General features: G+C 40.7%; 1 protein-coding gene across 1 annotated transcript in view; it reads left to right on the forward strand.

Annotated features, from left to right (window-relative positions):
- LOC108707873 (interferon alpha/beta receptor 1-like) overlaps positions 1-11,790 on the forward strand; it is a 38,904-nt gene extending 27,114 nt beyond the window's left edge. Inside the window, exons 6-11 of the mRNA XM_018245928.2 lie at positions 637-757; positions 3,016-3,197; positions 4,638-4,792; positions 7,171-7,315; positions 10,218-10,369; positions 10,807-11,790. Coding sequence (XP_018101417.2) covers positions 637-757; positions 3,016-3,197; positions 4,638-4,792; positions 7,171-7,315; positions 10,218-10,369; positions 10,807-11,016 — 965 coding nt within the window. The 3' untranslated portion in view covers positions 11,017-11,790. The remainder of the gene's footprint in view (positions 1-636; positions 758-3,015; positions 3,198-4,637; positions 4,793-7,170; positions 7,316-10,217; positions 10,370-10,806) is intronic.
- The last annotated feature ends 473 nt before the right edge of the window (positions 11,791-12,263 follow it).

Genomic DNA, 12,263 nt, shown 5'->3' on the forward strand with positions numbered 1-12,263 from the left:
AGTCAGCTTACAGAGGACGCGGAAGATGGATGCCTGGAACTTCGCTGGAAGAATCAGCTGCAAAGGGGTAAGTATGGAGTATGGGGCATTTCCCCGGGGGGGGGTGTTAATTAGCCTGGAGGGAGGGGTCTACCTGGGGTGGGGGGTACGGGCTTTTTTCCCCCCACAGGTCGAATTCTCCTTTAAAGTATGGTGATCAAAATTAGGGAAATTTTGTGATGAGGCTACAAAGACCCGGGCCTAGGGCAGCAAAATATTAGGGGCGACATGCCGCCCGCCGATTGCTCCCCAGTACTCTGGTGCAGGCAGTGTAGCAGTAAAGAGTTTATCAGAGCACAAGTCACATGACTGGGGACACCTGGGAAACTGACAATATGTCTAGCCCCATGTCAGATATAAAAAATCCATTTTGAGAAATGGATTTTAATGCAGTTCTGCTGGAGCAGTACTATTAACTGATGCGGTTTGGGAAGAAAAAAAGTTTCCCCGCAACAGTATACCTTTAAGTATGGTGTAGGCAGTGATATTCTGCTATATTGCGCAGTTGGTGTTCATTTGTTTTTATTTTGTGGGGTGGTTGAATGATTTAGCTTTTGTTCAGTGATGCCAGTAAGCAAAATGTGAAATATATTGCAGGATTGGATGGCCGGCCGTATGCAGAGAACTTAACAATCGAAGCTCTAAACACAAACTTCACGTTAAAATGGGACTGGGATTATTCGCTGCATCCAAACGTGACGTTCTCTGTAGAAATGCTGTAAGTACATTTATATGAATATATTTTGCCTGTACGTTTATGTTCTTCACAATTGTTTCACAGTCCGTATAAGTGAGAATATGACAGTCACTGGTGGCGCTCAGATGAGGTACAGGCATGGGATCTGTTATCCGGAAACCCATTATCCAGAAAGCTCCTATTTGAGGGAAGGCCATCTCCCATAGGCTCCAATCTAATCAAATAATTCAAGTATTCAAAAATGATTTCCTTTTTCTCTGTAAAAATAAAAAAGTCCCTTGTATTTGATCCCAACTAAGATATCATTAATCCGTATTGGAAGCAAAATCAGCCTATTGGGTTTATTTAATGTTTACAGGATTTTCTAGTAGACTTAAGGTATGAAGATCCAAATTACGGAAAGATCCATTATCGGGAAAAACCCAGGTCCCGAGCATTCTGGATAACAGGTCCCATACTTGTACCATGACAGCCATATTCTCTCGATTTCTATTGCAGAATATTTAATTGTGAAGCACCATACACCACTAGACACCTGAAACTGTTTTTATATTGGGTCCATTGGCTTATATTGTGGCATGCTACTTCTCCCAAGAAACTAATAAAAATTCTAATCTCCATATGTAATAAAAGGTACTAAGTTTGCAGAGGAGCAGTAATTCATTGCAACCAATAAGGTGTTTTCTTTTAAACAGGTGACCAGTAAATGCTAGGTGCTGATTGGTTTCTATGGTTAACTGTTCCTGGGCAGACTTAGTGCCTTTTATTACATAACCCCTAAAAGTAATAAAATTATTATAATGCACTAGGGATTGCAGTGCAGAGGCATTTGGAAATCACGGATGTGTAATCAGTGGTTTATGGTCCATCTCTGCATGCTGGGGCTATACTCACCTGAATGTACTATAAGCTCTTGTTGTGCTAAATTATATTGAGTATACAGTAGAACAACCATTTTACCTTTTTCAGGGGACCAAGAAAAAGATTTTGGTAAAATCAGGTAAATGTTTTGAAGTGACTTCTTAAAGTACTGAAAGGATATAAGCACAGGAGTCTGTTTTACCTTGAGATACAATATTTATGTAATAAAAGGCACTAACTTTGCCCAGGGGCAGCAACCAATCAGAAGGTAGAATTCACTGGTCACCTGTTTAAATGCAAACACCTTATTGGTTGCTATGGGTTACTGCTCCTGGGCAAACTTAGTGGCTTATGGGGGACAACTTGACACTAGAGTTGTCACTTTTTACCGAGCTTAACGCTGGGTAGAAGACAGGGTGGTGATGTATCGGGGCAGGTTCTGGGCAATCTTTTATAAATATATTATAAATTTGGACACTGCACCCAGGCATTTTTGAACCTTGTATTGAGAGTGCCGACTCCTCCTTGGGGTCTGTGTGTGTGTATATATAGATAGATAGATAGATAGATAGATAGATAGATAGATAGATAGATAGATAGATAGATAGATAGATAGATAGATAGAGAGAGAGAGATTATTATTATTATATATATTTTTTTTTTTTTTTTTTTTTTTAAAGGAGCTAAAAAGCTTACTAAAGTAAAGTAGGTAGAAATATTGTACATTATGTTTTGTGCTTCTGTACAAGCCTGAGGCAACCACAGCCCTTTAGCAGTAAAGATCTGTGTCTCCGAAGATGCCCCAGTAGCTCCCCATCTTCTTTTCTGCTGATTCACAATATAAGGCTGATTAGTAATTAATACAGATAATTACTACATGGCAGCACAGAAACCAGTACAATCTGCATCAGAATTTAATAATCAGCAAACCTGTAGCATCAGCTTATATTACAGGGGATTACAGGGGAAGCTCATTTTCTGCTGGATAATTAGTGACGAGCCCTAAGCTTAGCTTCTCAACAGCCAATCAGAGCCCACTGAGCATGTGAGTGTCACAGACACTTTCCAAGATGGTGACCCCCTGTGACAAGTTTGAAGTCCTGGATCATTGCTGCTATTGACAAGCTGAAACTTTAGGCTGGTGCAATATATAAAATGTCATTTTTGGCCATATTCATTTTTAGGGTTTTGTTCTCCTTTTAAGGGTTTACATTTGCTTGAAAATTACAATGGGATGATCACTTTCCTGTCCTACATACTCTTGGAGCTTTTGTTGAATGTACCAATGTTTTCTATTTTGGTAACCTTGTTATAAGCTAAGGATGGCCCAAAATCACTCGCCTAAAGTGTTAAACACTTAAGGGTAAAAGAAGTTTATGAAATAATAATATGGGCGACTATGTGCATGTTTTTTTCAGGTCAGAAATAATACAGCAAGACAGCTGGAAGCAAGTGGGTGGATGTGAAAATATTAGCATCCTCCACTGTGATGTTTCTCGTATATACATTTACGGAAAATATAATTTCCGTGTAGCCGCATCATTCGATAACAAGAATAGAACTCTCTCCAGAGCTCAGCAGTTTGATCCCCTCGAGGACAGTAAGTTGATTATTCTTACACATTTGTTGCAGCTAATGGTACTTCCTAAACACATTTCCTCTACTCTGGGGGTTTAGCACTATGTATAATAAAGGTGCTTACAAGAACGGTTCCAGCATGTATCCATGAGTTGCCTGCAGCAGGAAAGTTGTTAAGTTTAGGGAGACCTCTTTTAAACCATTTATAACCCAAACGATAAAAATGAATAAGAAACAAAAAAGATAATATCCAGCTTGGACCCTTCTTCTGATGACTTTCGATTGGTTCAGTTAGCCATGCTGGACCTCTCCAATCAGGGAATCGATGCGAGCCATACACATAATTCATTCACTGTAGGGTTTAGATGGTCTGGGCCAGTGTCATAACCAGGCCTGGACTGGGAGTCAAAATAGGCCCTGCCATTCCAAGTACACAGAGGCCCAAACAGCCCCCTACCAGCCCACTATATGGTAACTTTCTATGGAACCATACAGCAGCCCCTCTGGCATTTGCCAGAACTCACAGATTGCCAGTCCGGGCCTGGTCATAACAGTAGACGGAGTCAACCCCATGATGGGACCCAGTATAAACCCACTCCCACATTTGTGTCCCAAGACACCGACACACAAAGACACACAGACAGACAGATACACACACACAGACAGACAGACAGACTGACACACACACAGACACACAGACCGACACACAGACCGACACACAGATAGACACACATAGACAGACACACAGACAGACACACAGAGATGCGCACACACAGAGACCGACCGACAGACACACAGAGACCGACCGACAGACACACAGAGACCGACCGACAGACACACAGAGACCGACCGACAGACACACAGAGACCGACCGACAGACACACAGAGACCGACCGACAGACACACAGAGACCGACCGACAGACACACAGAGACCGACCGACAGACACACAGAGACCGACAGACCGACACACACAAAGAGACCGACAGACCGACACACACAAAGAGACCGACAGACCGACACACACAAAGAGACCGACACACACACAGAGACCGGCCGACCGATACACGTGCACACACAGGCACTCACGCAGAAACAGACACTCACGCACACAGACACTCACAGACACGCACACACACATTTACATGGGTTGTTGAGCGTGGGTGGGGCAAATGGCCTAAAGGTGTGCATGGTAGAAGACCAGGGGTGTGGGCTGTAGGAACTGGGGATCCCAAGTTACTCCCAAGTTTGATTCTGCTTTAGTAAAGGGACAGTGACCCAAAGTGAGGAGGAACACAGAACCTTAGAACAAGGAGATCTGCTCTGAAATATTGGCCGAGAAACAAATCATGTTCTAGTACTGGTACATTTACAATTAGGTGCAATCACTTTTGGGACACAGAGGATCAACTACAGAAATTGCAAAGATTTCCTGTAACCCTTTGTTTCTTCATTTCCAAAAGCTGTGATAGGCCCCCCTTCAGATGTGAGAGCAGAGCTATATGGCACAGTGCTGCAGGTCAGAGTGATGGAACACGAAGCTCTTCACAATTTAAAGAATGCATGTAACTGGGCATACAATCTGACATACTGGAAGGACAGTGTATCTGACAGAGAGGTAAATAAAAAGCCTTTTTTTTTTCTTCAAGGAACTATGTTATTGGGTAATGCCATGTTGTGCTCTACCTGCCAATACAAAAATGATACTTGTAATACACAATAAACTTTTTCTGCTTAGATTCAATCTGTGAAGCTAATTCTCCCTCAATGGAATAATCACATCCACGTAGAATAATACCAGTGAGAAAATGCCTGACGCTGACGAACCCGGGGAGCTAGCTATACTAAAATGAAAATGTAATATAAGCTTTATCATACTGAAATCAGAAACTTTCAGATACAATCAATTAAATATTCTGTACCGTTTCTGAAATAATCAAGTTTATCTTCACTATTCCTGTCTCGGCATCTGTTTCTCTTCAAGCAGCTGGGTGTCAGATATTCATTGACAGTTAGATCTAATATAAATTATAGGGGGGCTTCTTTTGCCTAGAAGATGTATTAGACCTCACTGTATTAAAATCACCAGACATCATGTCTCTCTACATGCAGAATTTGTGCAGTTATTTTGTTTGTACTGGAATCAGTTATTTGAGTGAGCTCTAATACATCTGCTAGGAAAGGAGCCCCCTTATAAGATATATTTGATCTAACTGTCAATGAATATCTGACACCCAACTGCTGCATAAAAGATAATGAAGATGAAACAGAGAGAGGAATAGTGAACATAAACTTGATTTTTTCAGAAACTATACCGAATTTTTAATTGATTGTATTAAGAAAGTTTCTTCTTCAGTATGATGACGCTTATATTAATTTTCGCAATAGTTCCCCTTTACACATCATTAAAAAATTGAAGGTGTATGATTTCCTCCTGAATGCAAACAATCTTGATTTAAAAGGCTATGATTACTAAAAGACTGGCTTGATCCCAAAAGTCAGTCTGGTTTGAGGCTGAGTTTGTGCAGGTTATTATAGTTCTACAGAAAGGGTTTGGCCCATGAAGGGATGATTTCATCACATCTTTTACCATGGATTACTGGAATAAAACAGTTGGGATAATATCCACCGGCCCCCGTGATACACTAGGGTCACCCCCCACTCCCGCTATATCTGCACAAAAAAAAAAAAAACGTTTGAAAGTAAAGAATCATTGCGATCTCACCCACAGCAGTGTAACGATCACCACTCCACACTTTCTCCTGGTCGTTACAATTGTCTGTGACCTCCTCCAGTTTGCACTAATCTCCATCGCTCCACACTCTCCGCTCTATATCCGGGTATCTGCCTCCTTCCTCCTTTGCCCTACTCCGCAGCTCTCCAATTTGCAATTTTAAACTGGTTGCTACGATCCAAATTAGAGTCCAGCGCGGGTCCATTTTTTTGAAACCCGTACCCGACCCCAGCAACCTGCAATCCGCAACCCGGACCAGCAACCTGCATTCTTACCCGCTACCCGACCCGCAAGTACCTTATATGCAACCCTGATCCACTGACCAACAAGAATCAGAAAGTGCTGTCATTGTAAACTGGACATCATCGGAATTAAACGTGGTCAGAAAAAAGGAGTAAAAAACGATATTGAGAAGACCCTTGGCCGACGTGCAAACCCATGTCTATACCCGCACCTGGAACTTCTACCCGCAACCCGCAGGGTACCGCAGGTTTTTGCGGGTAACCCACAGGTTCCCGACCCGCTGCAGGACTCTAGTCCAAATAACCCTAGCAACCATGCATTGATTTTAATAAGAGACTGGAATATGAATAGGAAAGGTCTGACAAGAAAGATGAGTAATAAAAAGTAGAAATAACAATACGTGTAGCCTTACGGAGCATTTGCTTTTAGATGGGGTCAGTGACCCCCATTTGAAAGCTAGAAAGAGTCAGAAGAAAAAGGCAAATTAATTAAAAAAATATAAAAAATAAATAATGAAGACCAATTGAAAAGTTGCTTAGAATCAGCCATTCTATACGATACTGAAAAGTTAACTTAAAGGTGAACCACCCCTTTAAAGGAAAACTATACCCCTCAAACAATGTAGGTCTCTCTAAAAAGATATTGCATAAAACAGCTCATATGTAAAACCCTGTTTCATGTAAATAAACCATTTTCAGAATGATATACTTTTAAGTAGTATGTGCCATTGGTTAATCATAAATAGAAAATTGCCATTTAAAAAAATAAGGGGCGCCCCCTGGGATCATATGATTCACGGTGCACACAAACATACCAAACAAACCATACTGGTGCTCAAGTATTCATTTTGGGGTATAGTTTTCCTTTAAGTCTTTCACTTGGTCCAAGCATAAGAAAATGAATTAAAATAGTGAAAGAAAAAAGAGATCACTGAAAATGTGTATTTGCTCTATGGTGTCTGTATTATACAGCAGCGTTGTTTAATCTAACCGTTGTTAAATGCAATATTTTATTGGCAGGAGAAATCACTAAAGGACAGCATGGGGAGTTTTGAAATAGAAGTGGAACCATCAACCAAGTATTGCATGAGAGTTTGTGTTGTTTGCCCAAACAATAAAAGAAGAAGCCTTTTTAGTAAGGAGCAGTGCATCACCACTGACACTGGTAAGAACTGGTGTGGGGAGAGGATGGTTGGAATATCCAAATATTTTCTAATTTCACCCATCATAGGGGCAAATTCAGTAAGCGCCGAAGTGCCTAACGCTAGCGTCAATTCGCTAGCGTTGGGCATTTTCGTTACTTCGCAAATTCACTAACGAACGCTGGCGTAAATTCGATAGTGTTACTTCGCACCCTTAGCCTGGTGAATTTTCGCTTCGGACGTAACTACGCAAATTCACTAACGCGCACAGTGTACTGAACGCTACCTTTTACGCTAGACTTCCTTCGCCACCTCAGACCAGGCGAAGCGCAATAGAGTAGATTGGGATTACTTCAAAAAAAGTTAACATTTTTTCTAAGTCCCAAAAAAACGCTTTCTACGTTTTTTCTATATTATGGGTGATAGGCTGAGAAAGATCGAAAAAAATTTTGGGGCTTCCCTCCTTCCCCCCTACATTTCCTAACTCATAGCAACTTAACTATACAGTGGGCACATGTGTAGGGCATTGAAATTTGAATTTGGCGCCGTATGCAAATTAACCATCGCTAGCGTAACATCGCTTTGCTTAGCGAATCAACGCTAGCGCAACTTCGCAACCTTACGCTACCCCTGTGCGCAACTTCGGATATTAGTGAATTTGCGGAGCGCTGGCGAAACTACAATCTTAGTGAATTTGCCCAATAGTGTGTGCCTTTACCTGTTGCTTACCATCTGTCTCCGTTTCCCGGGGACAGGCCCCGTTTCATGTGCCCCGTAGCAAATTACCCCGTGAACTGTCCCTGTGTGTGCATCTCCCGTTGGGCAACTGGGTCATGTAGTTGTGACGGTCTAGTTGCCAGTAACTGATTGCAGTGCATTTTCCCTAAAAAGCTGTTTTCCCATTCAGATTCAATACAAAAGGTACAAACAGTTGGAGAAAATGGACTCCTTTGTACATTGATCTGTTTTGCTCTTTTATTGTAGGTATCTTATTGTAGATGGCTTTATAGTAAGTTTTAAACCAGGGAGTACCAATATGTTGGTCACCCGCCAAATCGCCAATCTTGCTTCCCGGGCTAGTTCATCAGAATTCGGATTTGCCCGAATCCTTGTGCCTGGCCGAACCGAATCCTAATTTACACAAAACAAGGATTTTTTTCCTTCCTGTCCCTAATTTGCAAATGCAAATTACAATTGGATCTGGTATTTGGCCAAATATTTCATGAAGGTTACAAGGATTCGCCTTTTGAATTACTGGGGTTGCCCAACATTGGCCACCTCAGTGTTTTAACCTTTACTTCTCCCTTAATTTTACTTCAGCGAGTTCAGCGAGTGCAGATAACGTTATAAATTACCGAGGTCCAGGTTTGTTGGTGTTTTTTTAGCCTAATTGGGCTACTAATTTAAAGGCTGATTTTGAAAGTACAATCTAGCCAAGGTATGGATTTGGGCTACTTTTTGGGGCTTTGGCTTTCTTGCCGAAACTAGCCCATTTTTTTCTTGCCCTAATGTGCCAAGCCTGCATCTCCCAATGCATGTTGGGTAATGTAGATTTTGTTTAACAATTTGCGAACTGTCAAGTTTAATGTAAGGTCACAATACCCAGCATGCAATGGGACTTGTGTAGAAGTCGGGTGTTACAGATTTTGGTCTCTGTACCCCAGTCTCCCATCACTCTTAAAGGGATACTGTCATAGGAAAACACAACAGTTAATAGTGCACTAAATTCCTTTTCCCAAAAGAGCAAACAGATTTTTTTTATATTTAATTTTGAAATCTGACATGGGGCTGACATATTGTCCATTTCCTAGTTGCCCTCAATCATGTGACTTGTGCTCTGATAAACTTCAGTCACGCTTTACTGCTGTACTGCAAGTTGGAGTGATATCACCCCCTCCCTTTCTCCCCCAGCAGCCTAACAACAGAACAAAGGCAAGGTAACCAGATAGTAGCTCCCTAACACAAGATAACAGCTGCCTGGTAGATCTAAGAACAGCACTCAATAGTAAAATCCAGGTCCTACTGCGACACATTCAGTTACATTGAGTAGGAGAAACAACAGCCTGCCAGAAAGCAGTTCCATCCTAAAGTGCTGGCTCTTTCTGAAAGCACATGACCAGGCAAAATGACCTTAGATGCACCTACACACCAATATTACATTTAAAAATACACTTGTTGGTTCAGGAATTAAATGTTATATTGTAGAGTGACTTTTATATGCAGTGTAAATAGTGTAATGCAGAAAAAAAACATAAAAATCATGACAGAATCCCTTTAAGAATTCTCACATTTTCCGATGACTTTCCTCAATTTCAGACAATTTTGGGGCAAAAATCTACTGGCCACAAAAATGTCCAGAGGTTGACCTGTTGTACCAATATTTATTAAAATAATATATGTATTAAGGCTTTATGGGGCCCCTATACCTCCTGGGTCCCCTCTGTAGTTATGTCCCTTGGTGACAGGTGAATCTGAACCTTTTTTTTTCCTGTAAAAAGTTGTGAAAATGTAAAAAAGGCATATTTTCACATATTCATTTATTTTTTAGACTTTTTTTTTATCTCTGCACATATTGTGCTGTTTTTGGGCAACTGTTGAAGTGTCTCTTGGCTAGTTTTTGGCTGTTTTTGAAAATTAGACCTGGCAACCCTGCCGAGGTCCCAAACGCTGGACCAGAAAAGTCTGAAAACCACAGGGTTTGGGTAAGAAGGGGTAAAAGGAGCCAAAAACATTGCACTGCAAAACACTAAGTACCACCTTAAAAAAAAAACAACCCAGTTTTAAACCCTCACATAAGCAGTTTTGGGGAATAGGAACGGAAATTGCAACCACAGTGCCACCAAGTGGTCCCCTACCTGTGATGTCAGTCACATGCACAGAAATTTGCATGTTATTTTAACATTAAAAATGTTTTATCTTTTTCAGATACTGGGCCAGTTTGGAGTGTGGGGATTATCGGGGGCCTCGTAGGCGTAGTCGTTACATCGGTGGTTGTTTATCTCTGTGCCTGTCCTTTAAAACGATACATCAAGAATATATTATACCCCACCGGGAAACTTCCATCAATCATCGAAAATGTATGTTGTGTGAAACCTCCATTGAGAGGGCATTGTATTTCCACTGTTTATTTCCATTGTGTAACTGTCACACTGGGTGTTTTGTATACTAATATAGTGGAAAAAGGGCCCCTGTGCCATTGCCTTTAAAGGGGATCTGTGGTTGCCGGGCGACTAATCTCCCTGAATCTGAGTTTGTGCCCTGACCCTTAAAGTAAGTTAGGGTTAACTAACTTGCATATGTATTATACTAGCAATGTACCTCATGTTCCACAGAATTCCTTGGCCCGTGTCGATATCAGTTTGGTCTCTGAAACCCTCACTGTGCTCTGTACGACTGTAATTGAGCTATGATTAGGGACAGCAATATATCATACCAAACAAAACTTCAGGTTAACAAATGGATCTGTTTTTTTATCCCAACAGCTGACGATCTATATATATATTTTTTATTGTAGGGGTTCCTTGATTCACGTGTCAAAATTCCATATGTGTTACAAGAAGAAGAGGCTACAGACCTGTGCTATATAACTTGGAACAGTGGGCTTGATGAAGAAAGTGAGCAAAATACTAAATATTTGTTGAAAGAAAACAACACAGACTCTGGTAATTACTCGAACGAAGAAGAAGCTACAGGGGAGAGTGGCCTCTCTATACAGAGAACGTAGCCTTCTCTACAACCATTCATATACAACGTTTCATTTATTAACTCAACATGGCACTATACAGTCATATATTTAATTATGACTATTGTTTTAGACATATCCTGAAAAATATATATTAAAGGAGAAGGAGAGGTCTTTTTACTTGGGGGTGCCAAAAGTTATGCACCCCCTAGTGATCGCATTTACTTAACTGAAACCTCGGACTGGTGCTCCTATCAGAAGAAAACTGCACCGGCCCAGGATTCTTCCAGCGAGCACCACAGAGCGAATGTCTTTTCGTTTCTTATTTTTCTTGCGGCTGCGTATGTGCATTAGAGCGAAAGGCCAAACTTTAAGAAAAAAGCCGGCTATTTCGTTCTACTGCGTATGCGTCTGCCCTGGGAAATTTGAACAAAGAAGAAACCAGAACAAGATCGCTCAGTGGTGCTGGCTGGAAGAATCCCGGGGTTTCAGGTAAGTAAATGAGATCACTTGGGGAAGCATAACTTTTGGCACCCCCAAGTAAAAAGACCTTTTCTTCTCCTTTAAGAGAAAACCGAACTTTGGGCTTCTACGGACGGGAATGCTGGTCGTTCAGCTGAAACTATAAGGCTGCAGACACACACAACTTCTTGTCAAAATAGACAATAGTGATAATTGGCTTTGCTAAGATACTACGGTGCAAATTTATTAGGAACAGTTCAGTATAAAAATAAAAAGTGGGTAAATAGATAGCCTGTGCAAAATAAAAAAATGTTTCTAATATAGTTAGTTATCAGAGACTTGAGTGGGGGCCACATGGGTCGTAACTATTGTTTTTGAATCTGAGCTGCATGCTGAGGATCAATCGCAAACTCACTGAACAGATTTGTACCATGTGGCCCCTTTTCAAGTCGCTGACTAACTCAGAGTTAGAGAGCTGAAAAGCTGGAAGTAGTGTTCTGACTTAAATTTAATTCGAGTTTTTAGAAAAATTCTTTTTTGGAGAAAAAAAACTCTAATCGAATTTTTGAAATTTGATTCGAATTCGATTTGAGTTTTCGGGTCGATTCTATTCACCTGACTTTGAAAAATTAAATTTAATTGATAAAATTAGATTCAAATTTAGTTTATGGGAGTTTAAAAACTCACATTTGAAATTCGACCTTTGATAAATGTGCCTCTATGTCTGACAGCCTTTTAGTGGCGTGACTTAAAGGACCAGTAACATCAAATTTTTTTAAAGAAAAAATTAGTTAGTATACTAACAATTTTTTTTTTTAAAAAAAATT

This window comes from Xenopus laevis, chromosome 2L, assembly GCF_017654675.1.
Source record: "Xenopus laevis strain J_2021 chromosome 2L, Xenopus_laevis_v10.1, whole genome shotgun sequence".
Classification (NCBI taxonomy): Eukaryota; Metazoa; Chordata; class Amphibia; order Anura; family Pipidae; genus Xenopus; species Xenopus laevis.